Source organism: Triplophysa dalaica, chromosome 12, assembly GCF_015846415.1.
Source record: "Triplophysa dalaica isolate WHDGS20190420 chromosome 12, ASM1584641v1, whole genome shotgun sequence".
NCBI lineage: Eukaryota > Metazoa > Chordata > Actinopteri > Cypriniformes > Nemacheilidae > Triplophysa > Triplophysa dalaica.
This window is the reverse complement of record NC_079553.1, coordinates 11,030,559-11,058,233: the sequence shown is the minus strand read 5'-3', so window position 1 is coordinate 11,058,233 and position 27,675 is coordinate 11,030,559. Positions and strand designations below refer to the sequence as shown.

The following is a 27,675-nucleotide window of genomic DNA, read 5'->3' as shown; positions in this document are numbered from 1 at the left end:
GTTGCCGTCTAATATAACGCCTAGGTCTTTAACTGTATTTGTTGGAGTAACAGTGCAGCTTTCAATTTGCAGGCTGTAATCGGAGATATTCGGTTTACTTAATTTTGGTGCTATAAGTAATATTTCTGTTTTGCTAGAGTTTAAAAGGAGGAAATTACTAGTCATCCAATGTTTTATGTCCTCGATGCACTCTGCCAGTTTGGATAGCTTAAAGGAATCATCTGGTCTTGATGAGATATATAGCTGAGTATCATCTGCATAACAGTGGAAGCTAATTCCATGTTTTCTAATAATGTTGCCGAGGGGCAGCATGTATATGGAGAAAAGCAAGGGTCCTAAAACCGATCCCTGTGGTAATCCATAATTGACTTGCGTAAGATTTGACGATTTCCCATTTAAATGGACGTATTGATATCGGTCTGTTAAGTAAGATCTGAACCATTGCAGTGCCTGTCCCTGAATACCGATATAATGGTGTAAACGATCTAGTAGTATTTTATGGTCTACAGTATCGAAAGCAGCACTAAGGTCAAGCAGGACTAAGAGTGAGATGTTTCCTTTATCTGAAGCAATAAGAAGGTCATTTGTAATTCTAACGAGCGCAGTTTCAGTGCTGTGATGCGGTCTAAAGCCAGACTGAAACTTTTCGTGCATGTCATTATTTTGTAGGAAGGTACACAGTTGAGTTGACACTACTTTTTCTAGTATTTTAGACAAGTACGGGAGATTTGAAATCGGTCTATAGCTTCCAAGTTCATTTGGGTCTAAATTTGGTTTTTTGATAAGAGGCTTAATTACAGCCAGTTTAAAGGGTCCTGGGACATGTCCTAGATTAATAGACGAGTTGATTATGTTACAAATGGGCTCAATTACAGCAGGTAGTAACTCTTTTAATAAAGTAGTCGGAATGGGGTCTAATAAGCATGTCGTCGGTTTGGATGTTGCAATAATTTTAATTAAATCTTCCTGATTTATAGGAGAAAAACACTCTAGCTTTTCTTTTTGTCTGACGGTTGAAACTAATTCTTCCGACAAACTTGGAGGTTTGGTTTTAGCTATGTTGTCTCGTATTATTTCGATTTTCTCTGTAAAAAATTTCATGAATTCATTGCTACCAAGGTGCGGCGGAATACCCAGGTCAGGTGGAGTCTGTTTGTTTGTTAATTTAGCAATTGTACTAAATAAAAACCTTGGATTGTTTTTGTTATTTTCTATGAGGTTACGGAAGTGCTCGGCTTTTGCTGCTTTTAGTGCCTTTTTGTAACAGCTTGCACTCTCTTTCCATGCAATTTTAAAGACCTCTAATTGGGTTTGTTTCCATTTTCGCTCCAGTTTACGCGTTTCTCTTTTTAGGGCGCGAGTGGTGTTATCATACCATGGTGCTATGTTCTTTTCATTTATCCTTTTTGACTTCATAGGTGCGACCGCTTCTAATGTATTAGAGAAAATAGTGCCCATGTTGCTGGTCATGTCATCGAGCAATTTTATATTCGTTGGAAAGGTAATTAGAGAAGTCAGATCTGGCAAGTTCTTTACGAAACTATCTTTAGTAGTTGAGGTGATTGTTCTACCTTGTCGATAACGAGATATACAACTGATTTCTGCAGTGCGCAGTGTACATATTATAAGATGGTGATCGGAAACATCGTCGCTTTGAGGTATAATATCGATATTGGTTAGATCGGCTCCGTGAGATATAATCAAGTCTAGGGTATGATTAAGGCGATGAGTAGGTCTATTGATGTATTGTGTTACACCACAAGAGTCTAGTAGTTCTTTAAACGCCACAGCTAATGGATCGTTAGCACTGTCTACGTGGATATTAAAATCTCCAACAATCAGTACTTTATCGACGTTAACCAATAGATCCGATAAGAAGTCTGCGAACTCTATCAGAAAATTAGTGTAAGGCCCAGGGGGTCTATACACAGTAACCAATGTAAGAGAGACCAATGATTTTTTACTTTTGTTTGGAACTGTTATGTTCAACGCAAGCATTTCAAATGATTTAAATGTATGCATTGTTCTCCGAGTAACGGTAAGAAAGTCTCTAAATATTGTTGCGACACCACCACCTCGACCAACCGGACGTGGCTCATGAATATAACCGTAGCTTGGAGGAGTAGACTCATTTAGACCAAAATAATCATTTGGCTTAAGCCAGGTTTCAGTGAGGCAAAGTATATCAAAACTGTTGTCTGTGATCATTTCATTTACAATAACTGCCTTTGAATTTAGTGATCTAATATTAAGTAGCCCAAACTTTAGGCGTTGGTTTTGCTCATTAAATATATTGTCTTTTGGTTTAATCATGATAAGATTTTTTCTCTGACTTTTAAATAAATTATTATTTGGTTGTATTATTCGGGGGACAGACACAGTCTCTATGCATTTGAAAGCAGTAACATTCTTAACAGTTGGGTGAGAAGAACACAGACTGTAGTTAAAATTTGTACTTACTAGTCAAATGGTGCGTAGCGTCTTTGAGATGTTGTCAGACAGAATTTCCGCTCCAATGCTGCTGGGGTGCAGCCCGTCGGGGCGGAAAAGCCTTGGTCGCTCCCAGAACAGATCAAAATTATTTACAAAGAGCAGCTTCTGTTCAATACACCATGACTGATGCTCACCTGTCTCTCCACGTAAACTTCACCTCTATTAGACCTTCAGACCCTCACATGCTTTTGTTCTGCAGTCTATTGGTCTTTTTGGAGACATCATGGTCGTGCTCAATTGACCTCTTGACCTGTGTCTCTTGCAGACTGCGGGTTGAATGTGCACAAACAGTGCTCCAAACTAGTACCCAGCGACTGTCAGCCAGACTTACGCAGAATCAAGAAGGTCTTCAGCTGCGACCTCACCACGCTGGTCAAAGCCCACAACACTCCACGACCGATGGTTCTGGAAATGTGCATCAAAGAGATCGAGGACCGAGGTACTTATCATTCTTCAAATATAGTCCTATATATAGGTTGTGGATTGTTTAGATCATTTCATAAAGAGGACATCCAGGGCTTGGATTTACTTTACACCACCTGTGGCCTTCAGGAGAGCACTTAATCACTGTTTGTGGGCACCCCACAGCTGCCCTGTCCTGTGACCCCATCCCTTGTCGTATATCAAGACATGTACAAAAAAAATCTAAGATGCCTGTGCAAACAAAAAACAACAACAATAGGAGCTGTTTGTATTTTGAAATTTGTGGGCCTAAAAGAAAGCAAAGCAAGATTTTGGGGTTGTTTCTCCTGGACAACAGTGAGATTAAATAGAGAGGAAATAATGTTTCTCATAAATAAATGAAATAAAATCAGTGAGTATTCTTACAAGTGCTTCATGTTTTTACGCTCTCATATTTTTTGTGAATACAATGTGAATTTTTGTTTTATTACCAATTATAATATTTTTTCTTTAAAATGTCATATACATAGGCAATAACATTTCAATTAAATATGACATAATATAATTTATTTGTATTATATAAATATTATTTTTTCCTGCTTCCATTAATTTCCGATGTCATTTTTTTGCATTTTCGAATCACATTGATCATGATTATTGTGTTCACATAGCATGTGGCACCAAAGTGACCAAAAATATTTTTAAATATAAAAATTTTCTGTCAAAAGTGACCAGAGAGCACTAGAGAGCTTGAATGGTAAAAGAGATCTCAACAATGTGAACAGCAGAAAACTTAAGTGACTCCTCTGAGCTAAGAGTCGTCTTTGCATATTCAGTCAATGTTGATAAACTGTCAACAAACTTTTTCTGTTTCTATTAAGAACAGTGCTAATTCTTTCAGATTTCTGTAAATGTGTGTAACTGCTTCTTGCAGGGATACAATCTGAGGGACTTTACAGGGTGTCTGGCTTTACAGAACACATTGAAGATGTCAGGCTGGCCTTTGATAGAGGTGCGTATTAGAAGAGTAACATTAGCAGTGCAAAAAACACCCATAATCATCTTAGAGACTGAGAGACAAATCGCTTCATCCCCCTCTTTAATACGTTTGGAGATCAAAGATTTTTGATTTGTAAACGTCCACATATGATCTGCCCATTTCACAATAGTCATTCACGCCACCGCTATTTTCTATCAACATTCATGAGTGGAAATACCCAGGCTTTTCCACTCAAAACAATAAATTAATTCTTGGTATTGTTATTAATGCGTTATTCATAACAGATCATTTTTTTGCAGATGGTGAGAAAGCAGACATCAGTGCCAATATTTACCCAGACATCAACATTATCGCTGGAGCAATGAAGCTTTATCTGCGAGATCTTCCTATTCCAGTTATCACCTACGACGTTTACTCCAAATTCATACTGGCAGCCAGTAAGAAATCTTGAAACACGTTTATTTATTTACATTATTTATTAATTTCATGGTCACACTGAAGGGCAATTTTAAATAAACAGGTGAATGCAAAAATGTAGAAATAGTGAACTATCACACACTGTAAAATAAATTCCAGTAAAAAAACGGGTAAAGTACTGGCAGAAAATACCAGTACATTTTCATTTATTTTACGGACATTTCCTTTAATGTGAAAATGCTATTTAATGCAGTGCAAAACGTAAAATACAGGTAAAACAACTGTAAAAATGAATACAGAAAATTCCTTCATTTTTACACAGTATATTGTGCCCTATTTTTACAGATTTTTTTTAGAGTGCATTACATAAAAAACATACCTAGATTGGATGATGATCAAAGAAATGTAGATATTTATTTCGCACAACACAATTTGTAAACAGCATTTTTTTATCAGAAATACCAGACCCTGACTCTAGACTGGAGGCAGTTCATGATGGCCTTCTTCAGCTTCCCCCAGCCCACTACGAGACCCTGCGATATCTGATGACACATTTAAAGAGGTAAATAACAAATGTATTGAATCTCCTGACACATACACATGGCCCAATAGTTCAGTTCATGCATATGTGTAAGCTTTTTAGGATTTTGCTGCATTTAAGCATTTTACAGTGAGCAAGTTTAATTCCTGTCATCCAGCAATATAAAACTTCTAAGAGCGATTAAAAGGAAACAGAACACCCAATACAGCACTTTAGTTCATGGCACTTCGAGACCTAGAAAACATAAACAATGATCCTCAAGAATTTATTCTTTTACTTGTCAAGCCAGCTCTGTGACATTTTCCCTTCAATGAAAATACAGCAGTATCTCCCTGCTTGTGTTTAACACCAATATTGTGTTGTCTACGGTTTTTCTATGTTTATTAGGGTCACCATGTGTGAGAAAGACAATTACATGAATTCAGAGAACCTAGGAATTGTCTTTGGACCGACGCTTATGCGGCCACCCGACCAGAACACTCTCACCACTCTCAATGACATGAGATACCAGAAACTCATCGTTCAGCTCTTGATAGAGCACGAGGACATTCTGTTTTAACAGGCTAAATGTAAGAAATTTATGTCGAGAGGAATGAATACAAAAATGAACGTGAAATGAAATTATTTTACAACAGAAATTGAAGAGATTCTGTTTTTATCAGATCCATAATTGAACTTTATTACACATTTCACTCAATGTGTTTTCCAGTAAAATATGAAGAAAAAGCTGTTACACAAGTATAAACTGTATTCAGCATTCATGCTGAAGACTACTGAACAAATCATTTTATTTGGTCAAGTAAATTAGTAGAGAACATTATTCTCACTGATGACAGATATAAAAAATGCATTGACCTTAATGGGCCACTTGATCCATGACTCTATGGTTGGTCAAGAGCATTTATAAATTTTGTGAAACTGTGGTCAAGTATATATAAAAATATATATTTTTGGGTCATGATGTTGTTAAATGTATGTGCTATAACGACCAGGCCATCAATGTGAAGCACTTTTTAGTTTTACAAAGAGTGTAAATAGTTGTCATATTTTTGTTCAGCGTTGTGAAAAACCATGTATTTTTGTTGACCATAAAAACAATAGACCGGTCTACATCAACACAGTTTCACTCAACACAATTGTTCAGCCAGCATTTTTTTTGTGCTTATCTCTACCCTTGGACTTAAAGCTCTGCTACCATTTGAAGAATGACACTAAACAAAATTGTTTGTATTCGTCTCTGACATGCACTTCAGGGCCTGAAAGCTGGAGGCAAGATCAGTCGTTCACCACCCATGAAAACAAAAATGCACACACAAACGGTACCATTTCCTGGGTCTATTGGTTGTTAATTGATATGTCATTTCTACAATTTTGTTTTGTAAAGATATTTTCTGTGACGAATGTAATTTTGATTGTAATTTATCAAATGCTGATTTATTAAATTATGTGAATATGTTTTTCTATTTGAATGTGTCCTTTTTTCCAGCACACATTGCCCTTGATTCTTGATTTTCTGACACATAAACTTGTGTTGGACGCTTTTAAGTTTATAGTATGTGAAATATGTTGTTGTAATCATTGCTTCACAGCCTTATATCCACTAACATTGTCAGCTGTCTAGGCGTTGGCTAAGGTTGGTTTCTACGTTCCAATTTTTGGGTGTGAACGGCATCATTGTTTTAGTATTAGACAGCTGAGATGGTATATGCCCCAAAGTGACTTTTACCACACCACAGGTGAAGTAAGAACCTGAAACCGGCTTCCTGAGGGGAGCTGCAAGAGCAATAATACCTGTCTGAACCGACCAATCAGAGAGGGGGAGGAGCGGCAGGTGAAGTATAAATGAACAAATTCATCACTCATTATGTTTTAGACAGACACATGCAGCGCTGAATTATGTGGGTGAAGTTTTAGAAACCACGAAGTTGTTCTTGTGGAGATTTGCTTGGAATAAATCCCTGACATTTAGGCAAATATTTACCTTACTGACCACAACTGGTGAGTATTTCTGAATGATGTTATGGCTGTATCATATAAAAACAGTCAAGACTGTAATGATATCTGAATGTCTTAAATAAACTAATAACCAAGAGGCCTACTATATCGTCTTGTGATGTATTCTTCTATAGCCTAGTTGTTTGTATGTTATATAATTTGCTTTTTTTACATAAATATACCATATTTTTCTACATTATATTTAATTTAAATTTAAATAATTAAAATTTTCAGTGCCGAAGAATTGTAGCCATGGCAGACAGGAATCACTGGTGGAAAACATTGACTGGAAGGAACAAGAATATTCACAAAGAAACCCAGCAAGAACTTGCAACTTCTGACAATAAATCTGTGAAACAACCCAGCACTGACATCAAAAACAACAACATGATTGGAGACGAGACGTACGATGACTCTCAGATGGAGCCCTCATTCAATGAACACACTTCCCGGAGAAACCTGACAGTTTCACGATCCGGCCGTTGCAAAGAGAAGCGGAATAACACAAGAGTGCGGGTCACGCTGCCCGAGAACAACTTATATGAGAGAACCGTTGCTGTAGCGAAGTAGAAACACGAACACAATTTACGACAAAACCAGAATGCTAACAACGCTGTAGGCTACTGGAAGCGCGCTTCTACTGTTTCGGATGTGAATCCGGCGAGCGCGCGTCGTGATGCTCTGGCATTCTCGCTTTGTTTTGTCGCGTCGCGTCGCTCACTTGCAGTGTAGATGAAGGAAAATATAATTCGATGGATGCGTTCACTTTGATTTTTGTGACTGACTATGAAGCCTGTTACAGTGGGCTGTAATATGGCCGTTTAACTTGAATTTGTCTAGGTTAAATGGTCTTGGAGACACTTAGTTGATGGTGTTTTATGAAGCGATCAAGTATGCTGTTTTCATCTTGGCCTTAGGGACAAGATGCGGATCAGCACTTTTTTTGTCAGGCTGTTTGAATGTTTCATTTGTTATTATTGTTTAGCCTTTCATTTATTTTTAAAAGGGATTTTTTATTTTTTTAAACGATGTAAATACAGCAGTGCATTTAAGTGGAGTAGAGTTTTACCCCTTTTAGTTTTGTTTGACGAAGAAAAAATGGGGTTTCATTACTGGAGAAGTTTGTAGCTTTTATTGAGTATAAATGAAGAATATCGTACACCACAGTGTAGAAATTGAGGGATATTTTATGTAAAAGGCAATATCTGCCACTTCATCCCTCAAAAGTAGGCTATACTTTTTCAGAAGGATAGTAAAAATATATTAATTGAAAATAAATAGAAACAGTATCATGACACCTACACCCAACACAAAACACTGGTTACCCCCAAAAAGGATGTATCCTATGGATGCTTAATTTTTTACATGATGTGTTTTTCATTTTAAGATGTAATCTTTGATCATGTGAGCTAATTGTTTAACATTTGTTATAAGTACTTAATTTAATTGAGAAAAGAACTTGAATTGTACCTTTAATAGCAGTAGATTATGTTACTGTTTAATGCCTAGTTTAGGAATGGAATGTTGTTAGACGTGGAATTGACATGTGCAATTGTTATTCTGTAAAAAATTTAATTCACAACACCACATCATGATATTATAAAAATACACTAGTTTGTCATCTGTCTTATGAAGGTGTGTGATAATACCTATGCTCTGTGTCATGAAAGGTCACTTGACTGCATTTTATCGAGTGTCTCACAGCTTTTCTTATATGGTTGCATCATGCGCATTTCATGATATTGCAGAGCCTCCTATAGTTAGTTGAGTTGGGTATGTAATACCGATGAGTGATGGATGCAAAAGACAGGATATTTGTATCTTGTTTTAATATTTAGCAAATAACACCAAATAGCTTTTTTCTATTCTCACAGCTAGTTTATAAGTAATACGAAGGTATGTTTTTGTATTGAGTGATTTGTAGAAATTTTCAAAATGCGTGTTTTACAAACAAATAAATCTGTAAAGAACACATTGAATTTGCATTCTCAAATCTTGTAGCAAGACATGGAACAAGAAATTGAGAGAAGAGCGCCCTCTAGTAGTGTTGAATAGAGTTACATTTTTCAAGCAGTCGAACACTATGGGGAGGTTTCTCGGCCTGGGATTATTTTAAACCACGACTATGCCTTAGTTTAATAAATACAAGTAGTTCTAACAAACATGCCTTACAACAAACATCACTTGTGTGCATTTTGAGAAAGCACAAATGCACTGATGTATTTTGAGATATGTCAGTGAAAGCTTTTTTCAGGATGGACAGTCACTAGGCCTTCATTTATTTTAGTCTATGACTAGTCTAATCCCTGTCTCTGGAACCACTGGTATATTAAACACAATTTCATCCAATTTATTCCCAAGAAAACACGTAAAGCCCACCTAAAACAAAATGATCTGTTCTAAATATTGTTAACATTATTACATCGTTTCTTTGGCTCTGAAATACATAACACACAAACTACAACAAATAAAAAATTAAAATAAAAAACTGAAATGTTCAGAGAACGTTTCATATATTAGTCAAAAGGCACTTTAGAAGCGAAACATTCTCCTATGCAGCAGAATGTAACACTGCGTTTGAGGGTTAATATTTTGTGCACTCATCGAATATTAACCATCTAATTGAACAGTAGGTACCACCTGAGTAAAACACTAGAAAACATTACAGACATGAGATCTGTTGATCCGTAACAGTCTCTTCCAATACTGCATTAGAATTCGATGTAAAAGTTGTAAATGTCTCAAAGTAATTCTTGGAATCCTTTTGAAGGTAGACTTCGCTAAGGTTATGCAGGGCCGTGTACTCTTTATAGTTCGTCGTGTTTATAAGTGAATTCCCGAGCTGATATATATCCATCATTATCTTCATCCTCCTTCTGGAAGATGTCCTCAGCCATCGCTTCATGGTGGGTATCATTGGGAGGATACCCGTGTCTTTCAAACTCTTTACGCAGGTATTCCTTCACCTGAAACAGAAAGGTGTTTGATAACTACTCGCTTAAAAAAAAAGCTAAAATACAATCGCTCAGGTTCCGTATGAGGACTCATTCAAGTACATCATGACAAACCTCTAATTTGGAAAGTTTCCAGTCATCATTGAGGTCCATTTCCTGAAAGGATTCATGTGACCTAGGCCCATTTCGGATCTCTACGAGCTCCATATCAAAGATCAGAGTGCTCTCTGGAGGAATTTTACCTGGGAAAGTCCATATTCAGTCAATATACTGTAGTTAGACCTTAAACTCTATACTGTATGTCCTTCAAAGTGCATCTAAAGATGCTGCAAACACACCTTTGCCCTCTTTGCCGTAAGCAAGAGCTGGCGGGATGGTTAGTTTCCTCTTCTCCCCAGTACACATGCCTTGAAGACCCCTGTCCCATCCCCGGATAACCTCACGGATTCCCAGTGTGAACCAGATAGGATTTTTGTCTCCATTGTGACGGCTGCCAGGAGAAGAACATGTGCATCAGTATTAAAGACTTGACACATACACAGCATAGAAATGATGTATTCAGAATAAAAAAATACGATGTGATAATACATTCTCTGTGCATGCATATTTAAAAAAAATTGCAAGATTTATTAGCAGAATGCTGGTTCGTAATAAACTATCACCTGGAATGAAACATTGTCCCATTGCTCTCCAGAAACCCCTCGTAGTGGACCAGAAGCATATCCCCGTATTTGGATTTACGGTGACAAAGGAAAGGTTTGTATGAGACTTCAATTTTAACTTCAGGCTCCGGAAGTTTTGCTCCGTGCACATAAAAGAAGAATAGAGAAAAAATGCATGTCCACAACTCTGGAATCATCTCTAAATGAAAAAAAAGGGGGAAAAACTCTAACTCTTAACTGATATTTAATGGTCCACAAAATACCGAAAAACCCAAAGAGTCCAAATAGTAGATTTCTTCGACTACGTGGCACGCAAAATTCCTATAGGCTGAGGCTCATTCCCAGACCCCCAAATTGCCCTGCGTACACTGCGACCAACCTAAAATAAAGTACTATAACGTTATTGGTCAGCTTCATTTTGAAGACACACCTCTTTTACAAAATCCCATTTTTATTTGACGTTACTGGTTTTGTCTCATTAGTGCCACGCCTACACACACCCGTTGTATCCAATCGGAGGCGCGTTAAGAGAAAATCCCGCTGGCGTCACCTACATGGGCCGATCCTTCCACGGTCACATGGATTGGTATTCTAGAATTGTTTACGTCCGTCTATCGCGTAATCTCAATTCACAGCACTCCCTTTACGTCTTCCCGACAGGATTGTCGTAGTTAAGAATTATCTCGAGTTTTTCAAAGCGGTCCTGTTGGTCTCAGTCTTGCCGCGACTAAGTAATGAATTGTCAGGGGATTCTTTGCCATGGAGGGAGTTCTCTATAAATGGACCAACTACATCAGCGGTAAGCGAACTGCCAAACTTAAAACTTATATGTTGTAAATTAGGCAAGTCTGTAAGGCTGTTAGCCTGTTTGCTAGCTGGAGTGAATGAAGTTAATCTCGAGGCATGTTCGGCTGTGCCGTTGTAATCTTTAATCGTATATTCTCGTAAGATTTCTCGTAAGAACATCCGATCTCGCCTGCTCAGATCACGGAGGAGATTGTTTTGTTGTTTGGAGTTGCTGATTATGTCATTTGAGTCCAGTTGGAAACATGTAAAATCACACTGACATGACTCCACGTTTCGTAGTTGGAATCATTCAAGCCTTATTCTCTATTATCATCACATATTTGTCAACAACACCATAAAATGTATTTATTTTCTGTGTAAAGGTTGGCAGCCCCGCTGGTTTGTGCTTGATGGAGGAACTCTTTCCTACTATGACTCTCAAGAAGATGCGTTGAAAGGATGCAAGGGGAGCATTAAAATCTCTGTGTGTGAAATACAAGGTAAGAAAAACAAGCTCAGGAAACCTAATAGTCACAGAGCATGTTGTTACAGTGTTGCTTATGTGGCACAGATGCATTCCCTTGTGGCTGTATATAATACATCATGCAGGGCTTACATAAGAACTACAGCTATTGTTAATGTTCATACAAAAGACAGACAATTACTCATCCGCTGTGTTTGTCCTCCCTCATCTCTTGTAGTTCACCCGTCAGATTTCACAAGGCTTGATCTGATCATTCCAGGAGAACAGTACTTTTATCTCAGGGCATTAAATGCTGCAGAGAGACAGAAATGGCTTGTGGCATTAGGGACGGCAAAAGCCTGTCTGACAGACAACAGAACCAAGAGAGAGAAAGGTGAGAGTCATATTAAAAGGAAAGGTTAAGGTTAAAATTAAATTACATCATCATGTAATTACCAGTCTTTGACTTTCTTTTCTGAAACAGATATTTTGAGAAATACCTCTGTGGTTTTGTGTGTGAAAAAAAAAGAGGTCAACCGGGTCCAATGTTGTTTGGTTACCAACATTCTTCAAAATATCTTATTTTGCAGAAGAAAGTCATACAGGTTTAAAATGACAAGAGGGTAAATCAATGATAAAATAGTTTAACAGACATTGTCGACTTTTTTTTGATCATCTAGTTTCATTGAAAGGGGCATGTATACATACAGCACATTACAGTCCAATTAAATGCTCTCTAGAATAATATCCCTCCACTCACAAATAACAAAGCCCGATTCTCTCAATTTCAACAATGCAGATACTAAACTAGCATTATAAACTCTTTAATATATTTTTACCCAATAGTGTTTTTTTAAAAGGAAATAAATCATCACAGAATTTTTTTCAATTTTATTGTTTTGTTTGTTTAACCAAGCCTTTTTAATCGAGCCTGTATGTCTCCTCCTCCAGAAAGACCTGTCTATCATCTATGTGTCTATTATAAAAATGAACAATAGCCCTCTTTTATCTTTTCAGAGCTCCAGGAAAACACAGAGGCCCTGAAAACAAAAATGTCAGAACTGAGGCTTTACTGCGACCTTCTCCTCCAGCAAGTGAACAAAATAAAAGACAGTCCTCTAGCTGAGACAGCGGGCGATTCTGAGGAGGTAGGGCAATGTTTGTCTGTGGCTGGAATGAGTTTAGACAAACTCCAGGATGTTTAAAGGATCGTTTGGGTCTATAGTTAACAAAACAATATACGTAACATGTTTGATGACATAGTTTTGAGCTGCTAATTTAGTAGCTGATCTTTATTTATGGTGCATAACCACATTCTCTCTTGGTCTGTTGCTATAAGTGGTTGACAGTTAATTAATTTATTTTTTATTAATGATTATTTTATAAAGGCTTTGCTTTATTGTGAATAAAGCTTTGGAATTACCAATCACTGTGATAACACAGCCTCTTGTTCCTTGAATATATAAGCTTGTCAAAAAGTCATTTTATGCTTTATCTTCACATTTTCGCTTTTGTGTTTTTAGGTTGCAAATGAGACCGGGAGTTTGGTGAAGTCCACCTGTACCACCTTCTTGAAGACCCTGGAGGAGTGTATGCAGATCGCCAGCCTGACCTTTAATCCAGACCTCCTGAGTCAGACCCCACCTGGTTCTCCCCCGGTGGCTACCATCAAACCTCAGAAGGTATTAAACATGATCACCTTGTAGAAAAAGCAGCAGGAAAATAGAAAATAAGAAGTTGTCGTTGTAAATTATACTGTTTATTCAAACCTTGAATGTCCATTTTTGTTCTAGATCAAAATGATACAAAATGACCCAAAAAATCAGCACCCAGGAGAAAAGTAAGTTTAGATAAAACAATTCACTCTTTTGGGCCAGTTGTGCACTCCTCATCTCTTTAAAATGTATGTTACGCAGACTCAAGGACTCAGTGAGCATCTCAGGTAGTACAAGAGCACACGAGAAAGGAAAGAGTGGACCAGAATATGAAGCACCTCTATCTCCACAAAACAACATACCAACACCTCTTACAGGTATCATCTGAGCTCAGAGCTGCTTAGACGTGAATCACTTTCAGTTACGTCAGCCCCATCTCCAAACCTGTTTGCTTTGTGTTTAGAAATCAGTTTAGTGGAGGAACACCAAGAAGGTGGGAACCCTCAGAATGGCTCTTCCTCAAGCACACATGACCCTGAAGAGTCAGCAGGGGAGAAAGAGAAGCACAGACCGACGGAAGCAAACCATGCTGAAGTCTCCCCAAGCCCCACACAGAAAAAAGAGCAAACGGTCAATGAGGAAATCCAGGCTGACCTGGAAGTAAATGAGCCTCAGGGTGAGAATAAACAGGAAGAGGAAGATAAGGTGGACACGTTCTTCAGTACGATGAGTCACAGGTATGAGGCGCCGTGATCGTGCTGTGATCCTTTATACTGAGGGAATAAGATCAGTGTACTACACATGTCGTGGTGCTGTTAAAAACACTTCAGTATTATTTACAGAAATGTACTGTAAGAATTTTTTTTCAATATAAATTCAGGGATCCTAATTTAGCAACACTGTGTCCCAACCAGGTGCAAGGTTAATTGACATGTTTATTGTTTGTGTTCACCAAAAAAATAAACATTTTGTGTTTATTTATTCACCCTCATGTGTTTCAAAACCTTTGTATGACTTTGAATTCTGTGAAAGATATTTGAAGATATTTTGACAAACGTATCGGTGGTTTGGTGTTCATACAATGGAAGTCAATGTTGTTTGGTTACTAACAGTTTTCAAAATATCTTCTTTTGTGTTCTGCAGAAGAAAGAAAGTCATAAAGGTTATGGAATGACGTGAGGGTGAATAAATGATGAAATAATTTAAATGTTTGCGTGAACAATACTTTTTGGTCTGCTAAATGAATAAATGCAATTCCTTTTAGGATTCATCAATGCATTTAATAATCCTTAGCATCACATGACGAAGGTAACGGATAGTCCCACCCCCAGCTCATACCATTGGATGACACAATGTTGATAAGTCACTCAAACTAACAGACAGATGCTTCAATAGTGTTCACACAACATATAAACCTCCAAATAATAAATAAATGCACAGTAAGATGAGAAAATAATAGGGATGGAACAATATAAAGATCTCACTGTACAATAATACCTCAGTGAGAAGTCCACGGTACCATATTTATTGCAACATTTGAAATGACCAATGATGCTTAGGAAACCTGCCATAAGCATCCTCTTTTATTTATCCTCTAATCATAACTGTTGCTTAGAGGTAGGAGTTATAGTATGAGTTCGGTCAAATGACCTAAAATCCCTTTTATATATCAAAATAATTGCACCAGATGGATTAAATGTAACATCTATTTTTTTCTAACATTCTCTATTAGGCCCGGAAGACCTATCGTTTCATACGGTCATGTGACCACGCTAATATTGAGACAATTTTGTTATTGCAATAACACAATATCGATAATATTGTTACATCCCTAGAAGATAAATAGTCATTTGTAAAAAGAAAAAAGAATGAGTGTGATTTTATTTTGCTGAGACATGGAAAGATTTAATGGAATGCTTTCAACATATGACATGTCCTTGATTAAATGTTTACTGTAGTATTTTTTTCTTTTGATCGCTCAAAATGAGGCCTGCCTGTGATGTGGGTTTGTAGATTATTTTGCTATATCATTCTTTTATCTTCTGTATGCAGTAATAGGATCACACATTGTAAAGTAACTGCATCACACTTATTTTGCTCCAGCAGCCTTCATTTGACTGAAACAATGTTTTGTTGAACATGTGAAATGTTATCAAAGATATGAATCCTTTTTAGTGTTATTTCAATGTGTGAATTATAACCTATATGTTATGTGTGCTGTACTCAAGTAGGGCGAGTAAAATCTCATTGTTTGTATTAGACTCAGAGAGGACTGCATGCTCTGTAATTACTTCTGTTTTGGCTCTGCCTGCTTTTTGTGTTTTATTTGCTCAAATAAATGCGCATTCTGTTGAATTTTGAACAAATGCTTTGATGTATTGTCTGAATGTCTGTGGTTTTTTCTTGTAGATTTAGTGATATAATACTGGAGGACGGCAGTGGTATTCCCACTCAAGCATTTTTGGATTCTTGCTATGCTATAGTACCAGTTTTAGGTAGGACGGTCTCTTTCTCTCCTTTCTCACTTTTTCCATGCTTTCACTTTGTATTTGCTTCATGTTTTCCCTCTATGAGTCTAAACTGCTTCTGCATCTAGTTCTGGTCTTTTAAAAGGCTACTTTGGGACATTTCTTTGACTTCTGGCATGGGTTGGCTCAACATGTGCTTCCATTACTTTTTTCTTGTAAAATCATTTGCATCAGGCATTTCTCGGTTTAGTCAATCGATAGTTCTCTCTCAGACATGGGGTACGCATACCTATAAGCTCTGCTGTGTCTCATTTTGGGAGAGTTTGGTGAGTATCTGAACAGGGCTGCTGGGACTTAAACATGCTCAAAATGTTTCACTCAAAAATCCATTCCGATTTTCTTTCTATCAAAAAACAGAACTAAAGGTGATTGAGTTTAGGTTATGTTAGAGGTGCGTCTCTATGTGGTGGTGGGTCATTTCAAAAGAATGAATCCCTGTGGATCAAAGGATTACACATGAACTGGAAGGAAATCTCAACATCCATGACTCTCTCATAACATACATTTGGACATTTAAGCCATGCTTAAAAATGTAATGTTTACCATTTTGTTTTGTGTTGTTTGAACTTTATTTTGTAGACATGAAACACTAACACTTTCTAATCAACTTTCAATAAAAAGAACTTTAGTTTAACATATAAAACATATATAAGTACATATAATCTTTTAAATTAAGAAAACAGAAATCGCTTTTTTCTTGTCGGCTTTGACACCAATGTAAGGGTTGTAAATGTACCAATATAATGTTAGGACTAGTGGGGTTGTAATGCCCCAAACAAACATTTTGTATCTTATCCAATGGCATTAATTTCTAAGTGTGATGTAAGTGTCCAAATTATTGTTAAAAATACAATTTATGTTCTGAAACTCGCAAATAGCAGATACAACTTTCTCCCCTCAGACAAGCTTGGACCAACCGTCTTTGCTCCTGTTAAAATGGATTTTGTGGGAAACATTAAGGTAAGTACATTTAAAGATATAAAATTGTCTAGACCCAATCTATCTTTTTAGATTGGACAAGAATGTTGGAAATATGTTGCAAATTTTAGATACTAGAGAAATTACAGTATGGATGTAAAACGTCTTGGTTACGTATGTAACCTCAGTTCCCTGATGGAGGGAACGAGACGTTGTGTCGAGAACGACAGATGGGGTTCGCCCTTGAGAACCAATCAACTCTGACTACTATAGAAAAGGCCAATGAAATTTGGCGAATGCAATTTGCATGCCGGGCTCCGCCCCCGGAAATCCGGTATAAAAGGAGGCCGGCGTGCAGCATTCACTTACCTTTGTTCTGAAGAGCCTGAGACCTCTCAAACTGCAGCAGAATACGATACGTGTTCGTGGCATAAGGGACACAACGTCTCGTTCCCTCCATCAGGGAACTGAGGTTACATACGTAACCAAGACGTTCCCTTTCTGTCGGTCTCTCGACGTTGTGTCGAGAACGACAGATGGGGTTGCCTATGGAAAACGCCACAACGCTGTATCGCGTCACAATCTCTAGCGAAGCGACGGTAACAAGCCTGGGCGTGTCATCTCGAAGCTTTCGTGAGACTGTAACCTTCCAGTGTGGTGGTCGGGGGGTTCCAGAGCTTTCTTGGAGAAAGATGGGTACAGCCCTGACCGGTAACTTTCACGGACGGGGCCTTAGCTCTCTATAGGCGAGAGGCCGTCCAGATCAGTTTACACCGGGTAAGCGCGACTCTTAATCAGAGAAGCGCTACCCGTGGGGAGGAATATGGTGGATATAGGTATGGTCTCGTCCTTGGAGGAGAACGCATGGAACGTGCGGACTGAGTAGTTAACCGCGAGGTGGAGGCCCACCTGGGGAAGCTCATGGGTTACCAGGAGTGGGAACCATTCTCATGAGGATACATCAGACGGAACAGCCCACGGAGGGGGTGTTACAGACGTCCGGTAGCACTAGGTCCGGTTAGAGCTATCTGTGATAGCTCACATGGTATCCCGGCCTAAGGGGGAAGGCTGCTCTGCCCAGCCAGCCCCCAGGGGGTGCTTGTTTGGTGATGGATGGAATGCCTATTCTTAACCAGTGTCTGGGTAAGAAGGGAGGCTGGTGAGGTACCAGTTTCTTAGCGATGTGTTCGGGTAAGAAGAAAAGGTAAATAGCACACTGACCCAACCTGTTAGAGGGTGGAAAGGTGCTTTCGCAGGCATACGCCCCCCCGGATGCCAGTCCTACATGTCGCCACGCAGGACGTGGGCTGACACCGGGTTTACGCGAAGGTTGTTAACCCTTGCGAAGGTGTTTGGGCATAGCCCAACCCGCAGCTCTACAGATGTCTGCTAGAGAGGCGCTTCTGCCAGTGTCCAGGAGGTGGCTAAACTCCGTGTGGAGTGAGCCCTCACTGCCAATGGGCATGGGAGATTCTGAGATCGGAATGCCGTCGTAACGGCGTCCACGACCCAGTGCGCCAGCCTCTGTTTGGAGACAGCCTTCCCCTTCTGCTGTCCTCCAACAGACACGGAGCTGGTCAGAGCTTCAGAGCTCTGCGTGCGGTCCAGTACGTACTGGACACAACACTAATCGGGTTGGGTCTTCCTCCCCTATGGGGAGCGCCTGCAAGTTCACCACTTGGCCCCGGAGGGAGTAGTGGGAACTTCTTGGGCACGCACCCGGGCCTGGGTCTCAAGATAACGTGATAGTTTCCAGGGCCGAGTTTAAGGCAATCCAGGGACACGGAGGATGCTCGGTGGTCCCCTACCCTCTTGAAGGAAGTGAGCGCCGTCAGGAGGGCCGTCTTACTCTATGAGGAAGATCGGAACCTCCGAGGGGCTCTTTGGGGGGCCCTGAGGCTCCCCAGGACCACTTAGGGTCCCAAGAGGGTATGGAGCGGAGATGAGGCGGATTCCGCCCTCTCGCTGCTTAGGAACCTGGTGACCAGGTCGTGTTGCCCTAGAAACTTTCCACCGACTGAGTCGTGATGAGTGGCAATAGCGACTACATACACTTTCAGTGTGGAAGGGAGATGTTAGTCTCCAGTCTCGTGAGGAGGGGAACACAATCCTGATCAAGCACCTCAGTGGGTCTTTCTCGTTGAGAAAGACACCAGGACGAGAAGAGGCACCGTCTAGAGGCGTGTAACCGCCTAGTAGATGGGGCCCTAGCCTGGGTGATGGTCTCAGCCGTATAGGGGGAGTAGCCATCTTAGGATCTTCTCGTCCCGTCTAGAGACCAGACATGGGTGTTCCAGAGGTCTGATCTGGGATGCCAGAACGTGTCCTTCCCCTGAGAGAGCAGGTCCTCTGTCAGGGGAATGGTTCAGGGGGAGTCGCTGTCCAGAGCATCGGCTCTGAGGCCAAGTGCGGTTAGACCGGTGTGGTGTAACCAATAACACTTGGTGCTCCTGCTCCCTGACCTTGCACAGAGTCTGTACAAGAAGGCTCCTGGGGGGGGAAGGTGTGCTTCCGCCCATCCCGCGGCCAGCTGTGCGCAAGGATATCCGTGCCGAGGGCAGGGACTATCAAGCGGGCAAATGGTGGTGTTACGGGAGGTGAACAGGTTTTACCTGGGCCTACCCGAACAGCCTCCAAATGAGCTGGACTGCACGGGGGTGGAGTCGCCACTCTCCACGAGGCATAAACTGGCGAGAAAGCACGTCGGCTGTCTAGTTCAGTTTGCCCGGGGTGTGTGGCCTGCAGGGAACGAGTCACCTGTTGACTCCACCGGAGGAGGCGTCGAGCAAGTTGTGTTTAGCTGCTGTGTGCGAACGCCACCCTGACGATCTGTATTCGCTACAGCTATAGTGCTGTCCTCGGAACAGCACGTGTATGTCTCGCACGAGAGGCCGTAGCCTGCTCAGTGCAAGTAGCATAGCCCACAACTCTTGGCAATTGATATGCCAGCGCAGGCGGGGGTTCGTCCAACACCCCACCTGCGTGCCCGTTGCACACTACACCGCACCCCTGCAGGGAGACTTCAGTCGTCACCACGACCTGCCTCATAACCTGCTCAGAGGGACCTGAGTCCGTCGAAAAAGTCATAAAGACTAGGGGTTATGGTGCGTCGGCAGCAGGGCGGCATCACCATGCGCCTGCTGCCGGTGTGCCACGCTCTCCTCGGAACTCGACTCTGAAACCAGTGTTGGAGCGGTGTCATGTGCATCAACTCGAGGGGTATTAGCCCGCGAGGACGCCATGTGTCCCAGGAGCCTCTGAATTGTTTCAGGGGGACCGCTGTCTGCCTAAAATGTTCATTTCAGACAGTTCAACACTGGTTGGGCACAACTGCGGACAGGTGTGCCGACATGGTGACAGAGTTGAGTTCCATACCGAGAAAGAGGATGTTCTGCACTGGGGAGAGCTTGCCCCTCTCTTGGTTGACCTGGAGTCCCAATCGACCTAGGTGCCGGAGCACCAGGTCCCTTTGTGTACATAACAGATCTCGCGAGTGTGCCAAGATAGGCCAGTCGCTGAGATAGTTTAGTACCCGCTCGCCTTCCTCCTCTCAGGGAGAAAGGGCGGTCAGGGACAGACCGAAAGGGAGGACTCTGTACTGATATGCCCGCCTCTCGCACGCGAACCGTGGGAACGGCCGGTGTCGAGGAGGATCGAGACATGAAAGTAAGCGTCCTTCAGGTCGATTGCCACGAACCAATCCTGACACCTCATAGATGTCAGGACGCGCCTCTGTGTGAGCACCCTGAATGGCAGCTTGTGAAGGTGCTCTGTTCAGGGTACGCAGCCTTTGGGGGCAACCCGCCGTCTTTCTTGGGAACGATGAAGTGCGGGTGGTGACCCACTGAACATCTTGGTTTTGAGGGACGAACTCGATGCCTGTTTTGCCAGAAGGGTGGTGACCTCTACCCGAAGTACGGAGGCGTCCCTGCCTCTGACAGAGGGAGAGATGATGCCCCGAAACTTGGGTGAGTCTCTGGCGAACTGGATCGAGTAACCAAGACGGACCGCCCTCATTAGCCAGCGAGACAGTGTGGGCAGCTCTCGAGCTCCCAGGGACTGTGACAGGGTGACCAAGGGGACGGTCTGCTTCATCATTCCCACGGGGGGTGGTTCGTCGGCTGGCGGAGCTAACCATGTCGCGGGGAGTCCCCGGAGGGAAGGTTTTTGCTCCGCCTGCTTACCTGCCTGGCGGGACAACGGCACGCACTGTCGGTTTGAGAGTGGTGACGGCTGTCGTATGTGTACGACCTCACGCCTCGCCAGGGTGTGAGGTCGGTTCGCCGAGCACAGTCCAGTGGAGTGTGCGATCGGCTGCAAGTAAACCCGGGGAGAACAGAAAACTCAGTGAGTAAGTGGGCGCCAAGCCCTAACAAGGGCCCGGCTTTGGTGACGAGGCAGGAGTCGTCCCGTACCGACCGATCAGAGCCGTGGCTGTGAAGGTTCGGGCCCGATGTTGTTCTCCCTGGGGTCTTCCCGTCAGTGTCCCTTCTCGCGAGGAGGTTGCTGACGGGGTGGAGGTTTCCCCCTCGACCTCTGCTTCCGGGGTGCCGCCTGTGGGGGCACAGGAACCGGAGCCGATGTCGAAAGGGTCCTGGGTTGCAGGGAAGCAGACGTCACGTGAGATCTCGGAGGCCTGTAGGCGGCCGAGTCGCGGCGTGAAAAAAATGTGGTTAATTGCCACTGTCTGCTTCGCCGTCAAAAAACTGCTGAGCGCAGTCCTCGACGGTGTTACCAACAACCCACCCTGCGAGATGAGTGCATCAAGAAAGCGGACTTCCTTGCTGTCACTCTTCTGCACAAGGTATAGCGGGGGGTGTCTCTCCTGGGCCACTACCGTGGACATCGTCCGACCCAGGGCCCGTGCCGCCGCCTTAGTCGCCCGTAGAGCGCTGTCAGCGGTGGCACGGAGATCCTGCATTATACCCGGGTCGGCCTTACCCTCGTGGAGCCCTCTCAACGCCCTGGCCTGGCGGACCTGCAGGATGGCCAAGGCATAGAGAGAGGAGGCAGCCTGGCCCGCAACCTCGCAAGCTTTCGACACCAGTGATGCCGAAGTCTTACGTGCTTTGGACGGTAGGAGTGGTCGATCCCCCCCCAGGTGGTAGCCGTCCGCGGCACAGGTGCACCGCAGGCGGACGTTCCACCCGGGGGATCTCGACGCAGTCCTTGGCTGCCTCACCATCGAGGGAAGTAAGGGAGCCGGAGCTGGTTTCACTGGAACGGTCCGTGAGTGGAGCGTTCCAAGTTTTACACAGCTCCTCATGCACCTCCGGGAAAAACATGGCACCCGGGGTAGGCGCGGTTTGCACCGCGCACCGACCTCGGGAACCACGTATCCCCGGGTTAGCACGGATGACATCACTTCTGCTTCCTCCTGAACTCGACCGCTGGGGGTGGAGTTTGGATTCGGCAGAGTCGGATGCCAGTCTCCCTCCGATGCTGCGAGCGACATCTCATCTACGTCACACATCGTTTCCGAGTGTGTGCGTGAGGATCCGGACGGTATGCCACCGCCGGTTGGGGAACGTTCAGAAGAGCGAATCGGGGTGCGATCGGCCCGTGAGCACTTGGCTGGCGGGTTTACGTTCGCAGAGTTCCCCGTATCACTAACGCTGCTAACGTGGGTGGTCATCGGGGCCGTAGCCACAGATGTCACAGCCCGGGTAGCAGACGAAATGGTGGCTGGTTCCCGTAGGAAGACAGCCACCCGTGACCGCAACTTCTGAATGACAATCTGCCCGCAGTGCAGGCAGATGTGTCAACGAACGCTGCTTCAGTGTGCTGGACGCCCAGACACCTAATGCAGCGATCGTGTCCATCCCCCTCCTCGATGAGGGTGCCGCACCCAAGAGAACAGCGGGACATGCCGCGCTGGAGAATGCTCAGTCAGTCCTGAAAAGGACTTTTAGAAAAAATCTCTAACACCTCCGGAACCGCCGAGACGCCCAGGGGAAGGTCGCTGCAGGAAGGGACGATCCGCTGTAACACGTCGTAGCACCAGCGTGTAGTTGTAGAGGATTGAATCCTGAGTTGTACTCATGAGCGATGGCTCTGAAGAACAAAAGGTAAGTGAATGCTGCACGCCGGCCTCCTTTTATACCGGATTTCCGGGGGCGGAGCCCGGCATGCAAATTGCATTCGCCAAATTTCATTGGCCTTTTCTATAGTAGTCAGAGTTGATTGGTTCTCAAGGGCGAACCCCATCTGTCGTTCTCGACACAACGTCGAGAGACCGACAGAAAGGGAACCACATTTTTCCAACATTCCAGTAGATAGAGTAAAATATTTATCTTAAAAAACACAAAATATTATATTTAAAACAAGCTGGCCAAATTTCATATTTATAATTTGAAGTTCATATTGAAAGAAAATCATATTTAAGTATTTTTTTAAATGTAGTGCCATAGTTAGCATGTTTGATGAGTGACAGTTAAGCCACATCTGTTTGTAGTGGGTTTTCTATTTATTTATTGATGTCAAATGTCATAAATATGTGGTAAAAATATGTTTCTAACACAGAGGAATGCTTTGGCAATGCTTATCAACTGTAGTAGTTTGGATTCCAAATATAAAACCTATTCATTGTTTCTGTACCTGGTTGTGCTATCACCATTACCACTAGATGGTGACAAAGCTTGAATTGCATTCTATTAATAAAGAGAACTTGTATCCAATATCAAAGTACAAAATGCCACCAGAAATCAGTTTGGATCTCTTATTGAGAGTTGATATTCATTTTCTCCATCAGAAAATCCAGCAAAAGGCGGCGTCTGATCCTGACAGCTTCACCACCCTGCAGAGCATCGTTCTGCATGAGATGGAGACAGAGGTGGCACAGGTGCGAAATTCAGCCACGGAAGCTCTGCTGTGGCTTAAACGTGGACTCAAGTTCCTCAAAGAGTTCCTCTGTGAAATCAACACTGGGGTGAAGGACGTCCAAGGACCTCTTAGTAAGTCACATAATCTAATGTCAATTCTCAAACAGTTTCAAATGACTTCTTAAATTGTCAGGAATACGTTTTTGAAAGTCTTTTTTCACTTAATGTTTTTTAATGTGCTTATTTCTTGCCACTTCCAGATAAAGCATATGGAAAAACACTAAGGCAATATCATGGATGGGTCATACGAGGGGTCTTTGCGGTCAGTATTACTGTTGTACTGCGTTTTCATTCAAGTGCAATGAAGACACGAATTCAAACAAGATTCTGTTTTGTGTTTGCTCGTGTGCATTAGCTGGCTCTACGTGCCGCCCCATCCTATGAGAGCTTCATGGCTGCTCTGGTTTGTCATGAAGGAGATGAGCTGAAAGAGGGCTTTACCGCGGGCATGCACAGAGACCTGGGCACCTATCTGCCGGCTATGGAGAAACAGCTGTCCATCCTGGATGCTCTCTATGACGAGTACGGCCTGGAATCAGATGAGGTCGTCTGACAGAGACCGTGAATAGAGCTAACTCCTCACGGCGTCTATTGTTGTTTCAGAATTGTAACTCTCTCGCTTGATAACCAAGCCCCTTTTGTGAAAGGCTCTGTGGGGCGTGGCTTACTAAAACCGCCCAATAGAAGTGTGTTGTGATTAACTTGCCATTAGCAGGCTCCAACACAAACACTAAAAGTTTTCCCCGCAAAACTTAAACAGCCGTGTCAAACACACAATGCTTTAATGGGTATTATTCCTCAAGCTCTTTTCAGGGAACGGCTTTATTTTAAATAACATTGACAGCTGCGAGTGTTATGGGCATTGGTTGTTTGTCTTATATGAATTTAAATGTATGGGAGGGAAGTCACAGTGTTACAGTATTGATATGGTCATTATCATTCTCTACCGACTTGAAATTTTCTCAGCATTACTTTCATTTAGATACTGGCCTCTCGTTCACCTTACACTAGCACAATGGAAGGAAAAAGATCAGAGATTCTGATGAAGGTGTATCATAAACATCTTTTTACAGAACAGAGTGCTGTTTATAAAGACATTGTTTACTATTTAGCTACAATGGCTGAAAACCAGGATATAATTTAAAGATTGGTAAGAGGGACCAAAGGAGAGCGTGTTTTTTGAATGTAGTGGGGACAGGTCTCACTATATAGAACCTGTAACTGTTCAAGCAGTCATTTGATTTCTGTAATGCATTCAGAGTTCTGTATTAATCAACAGAAGGAATGCTTTGATGGTGTGTCCTCGGTAACGTTATTTATTGACTTATTTATATGATTAAGGAATGTGTCTTTGATTTTATAGTAAGAGTCACTCGCTTTTAAATCATAGGATACCAATTTGTGCACGTTGCATTGCATGTGTTTAGTTTGTACATTTCTAAATTTATCCAGATTTAGACTATTAATAATTAACTTAAAAATTAACATTTATTTTGATCCCATTCCACAGATTTAACATAATATTCCTCTGAATGAAGAATCAACATAGAGATTTACAGACCAGGGAGGGGATTCACGAAACAAAAGATAAGATTGTTCTTAAGATCAATTATAAGAAGCTCATAAAATTGTTCCTTCTTAAGAAGTTCTCATATAGTTTCTTAAGAACATCTTCATTTTTTTTCATAAGAATAAAATGACATATGCTTTGTAAATCAATCTTGAGAAACTGTCTCTTTTAAAAAGAGAATTACCCACATTGATAAACTATTTACAAAAAACGCTGTAATATTTCATGAATAAATAGGCATTGTAATTATTTCACTGGGAATTAAAGAATGTTTTGTAAATCCGGCCCCAGCGGGATCTTAAAAATTCATCAGATACCCTTTAAATTACGGATATTTGTTCAAATGAAATATCTGAGCTTTTAATCTTTTTATCCTTAACAGACCACTTCAATCTTTGTTTTAGTTAAACCGCATTAACATTCAAAACATTAAATACATTTAACTGTTAAAATTCAATTTAAAATGTTGATGTAATTTTTTCTCTATTCGTTGAGAAATCTTTGCATTAATATGTTACGTTTTAAATGTATAACTAATGACCTTATTCCTTCCAAAAGCAAACCGAGTTCTCATTGATTAGTATTAAAACAGTATGTTTATATAGTATGTATTTTCACGTATTCAGATGTATGTATGACTGATTTATTATATGAAAGAGTTATTTTTATTTACGTCCCTTAGTGTTGTTTATAAACTGTATTGACATTTATACTGAACTGCATGTAATGTTTTTAATCTCAACATATAAAAATATGCAATTCTTACAACAGGTAATACATTTTGTAGTTGTGGTGACCAGTTAAAGACATATCCATGCATCCAAGTGGTATTTGAAAGACATGTAATGCTATAGCGGCTATGACACTCCTTTAATCCTTTTATATCTGTGTGTGGTTGCTAGGATACCCTCATGAACAACACACTTGATCACTGGATTCATTAAGGGGCAGAAATAGAAAGCTTGTTCTTGCATGTGCTTTTGCCTAAACTTGATAAAGACTGAGGAAGATAAAATTTGAACATTACTTGGAGAATGTGTTCTACATTAATAACTAGATTTACTTCTGTAACATAATATTTATAAAATTGGACTCATGACAGTTCTTTGAGGAGTTTTGTTTGCATCCTATACATAAGTTAACTCTGCTAGTTTTTCAGTGTCTGGCGGGAAGACATTTTGGAGACCTGTTTTGGAAAACGGCATAATGAAATTGGCACTGGTATACCAGATTTATCTCACTTTGCTTGCAACACTCCAGCACACATTACTACATTATCTTAAATGTTTTCCGATAATCTGAATATTCCATCCATGACTGTTTTCTGAAAATCTGAATACTCAAACCATGACTGAATTCAGCTACCGTTTGAGTGGAAAAGTCTGTTATGTTAATTGGATTTCATGACACTATATGTGTTCGAGTACGATGTTAGTTTTGTTGCACCTTGCATGTTTTCCATTCCCTCCCTGTTCAGGGATTTTCACTGGAGATCCGCGTGACAGCTGGGGGTCCTCTCTGTTTCTGCCCGTGAGGCCCCCTGTCCGCCACAGAAACGGGACACCACTCAACCGGCACCCCCTTTAATACGTCGCAATATGGCAGCTTCTTTTTCCGAGATTTAATTTAAGCACCAAAACCCAGTCTATAGGATCTCAACATACCGCATTTCAAAGCTCACCCCCATAAAGACTAGATTTCCACAATGGAAAGTATAATAAGACTCAGTATTAGTCCCATCAAACGAAACGAGGTTCTTGCACCCTATTCTGTACAGCCCCTTGTCAAAAGTCTTATTTGCTGGCATGTTCCCAACGAAGTAGGAAATCAGATTGTGTTGTGCAATGCATATGTAAACTCATCTGCAGGCAAATTACTGTAATGAGATTAGCGAGAAAAGATATGGCTGTATAATACGGTTATTGAAAAGCAAGCATCTTTAAAAATCTCTCTCCCGGACCTCCTGCTTACTGCCAACCTACACACACACACATACACAAAATAACATGCCGGCCTTAAGTAATGGCACACGATTTTTGCAGGGCCTATGGTCTGTTTTCCAGGTAGCACAATGTTTTTTTTTGTGCTGGACCTACTATCTTTCTAATGATCAATAGACATTGTTGATCAGTATCATAAAGTGATGCGGTCTCTCAGCAGCAGTGCCAGAAACGCAGTATACAGTAATGCTGATGCCCAGCTTACTCCAGCTGGCTGTGATCTAGTACAGAGATTACTCAGCTTTCGTACATTGATGAGTAAGAGAAACTCGTCCAGTACAGCAAGCATAGCACTTCAACGCCCTCTGAAGATTGAACATCACAATGTCAAAGACTCATAGTCAACATGAAACTGCATCTATTACACATTATATTTGAATACACTTATATTGTATCTATTTACTGTATAA

General features: G+C 41.6%; 4 protein-coding genes across 4 annotated transcripts in view; 3 read left to right on the top strand and 1 right to left on the bottom strand.

Annotated features, from left to right (window-relative positions):
• The window catches only part of chn2 (chimerin 2), a 34,246-nt gene extending 27,930 nt beyond the window's left edge, over positions 1-6,316 (top strand). The window contains exons 9-13 of the mRNA XM_056761827.1: positions 2,759-2,932; positions 3,830-3,907; positions 4,195-4,332; positions 4,769-4,874; positions 5,241-6,316. Coding sequence (XP_056617805.1) covers positions 2,759-2,932; positions 3,830-3,907; positions 4,195-4,332; positions 4,769-4,874; positions 5,241-5,412 — 668 coding nt within the window. The 3' untranslated portion in view covers positions 5,413-6,316. The remainder of the gene's footprint in view (positions 1-2,758; positions 2,933-3,829; positions 3,908-4,194; positions 4,333-4,768; positions 4,875-5,240) is intronic.
• A 784-nt stretch (positions 6,317-7,100) lies between these two features.
• On the top strand, positions 7,101-7,418 carry LOC130432704 (proline-rich protein 15-like). Its single transcript, XM_056762194.1, has one exon. It carries the CDS (start codon positions 7,101-7,103, stop codon positions 7,416-7,418), a length of 318 nt encoding a protein of 105 aa, XP_056618172.1.
• A 1,755-nt stretch (positions 7,419-9,173) lies between these two features.
• fkbp14 (FKBP prolyl isomerase 14) lies at positions 9,174-10,826 on the bottom strand. Its single transcript, XM_056761828.1, has 4 exons — positions 10,465-10,826; positions 10,141-10,292; positions 9,917-10,044; positions 9,174-9,814 (listed from the first exon to the last, which is right to left on the bottom strand). The coding sequence occupies exons 1-4, from the start codon at positions 10,659-10,661 to the stop codon at positions 9,656-9,658; spliced, it is 636 nt and encodes a 211-aa protein (XP_056617806.1). The 5' UTR covers positions 10,662-10,826; the 3' UTR covers positions 9,174-9,655.
• Positions 10,827-11,140: 314 nt separating this feature from the next.
• Positions 11,141-26,299, top strand: plekha8 (pleckstrin homology domain containing, family A (phosphoinositide binding specific) member 8). The gene is made up of 13 exons (XM_056763056.1): positions 11,141-11,263; positions 11,634-11,750; positions 11,952-12,107; positions 12,731-12,861; positions 13,237-13,395; positions 13,507-13,553; positions 13,630-13,745; positions 13,832-14,105; positions 15,778-15,863; positions 16,798-16,856; positions 23,566-23,767; positions 23,896-23,957; positions 24,051-26,299. Exons 1-13 carry the CDS (start codon positions 11,224-11,226, stop codon positions 24,246-24,248), a joined length of 1,647 nt encoding a protein of 548 aa, XP_056619034.1. The 5' UTR covers positions 11,141-11,223; the 3' UTR covers positions 24,249-26,299.
• Positions 26,300-27,675: the final 1,376 nt, after the last annotated feature.

Coding starts and splice junctions, on each gene's coding strand:
- LOC130432704 (XM_056762194.1), top strand. CDS start 7,101: ATGGCAGACAGGAATCACTGGTGGAAAACATTGACTGGAAGGAACAAG.
- fkbp14 (XM_056761828.1), bottom strand. CDS start 10,661: ATGATTCCAGAGTTGTGGACATGCATTTTTTCTCTATTCTTCTTTTAT. Junction 10,293..10,464: donor GGGACAATGTTTCATTCCAG/GTGATAGTTTAT, acceptor TTCTCCTGGCAG/CCGTCACAATGGAGACAAAA. Junction 10,045..10,140: donor TTACGGCAAAGAGGGCAAAG/GTGTGTTTGCAG, acceptor GGACTTTCCCAG/GTAAAATTCCTCCAGAGAGC.
- plekha8 (XM_056763056.1), top strand. CDS start 11,224: ATGGAGGGAGTTCTCTATAAATGGACCAACTACATCAGCG. Junction 12,108..12,730: donor CAGAACCAAGAGAGAGAAAG/GTGAGAGTCATA, acceptor TTATCTTTTCAG/AGCTCCAGGAAAACACAGAG. Junction 15,864..16,797: donor TGCTATAGTACCAGTTTTAG/GTAGGACGGTCT, acceptor TTCTCCCCTCAG/ACAAGCTTGGACCAACCGTC.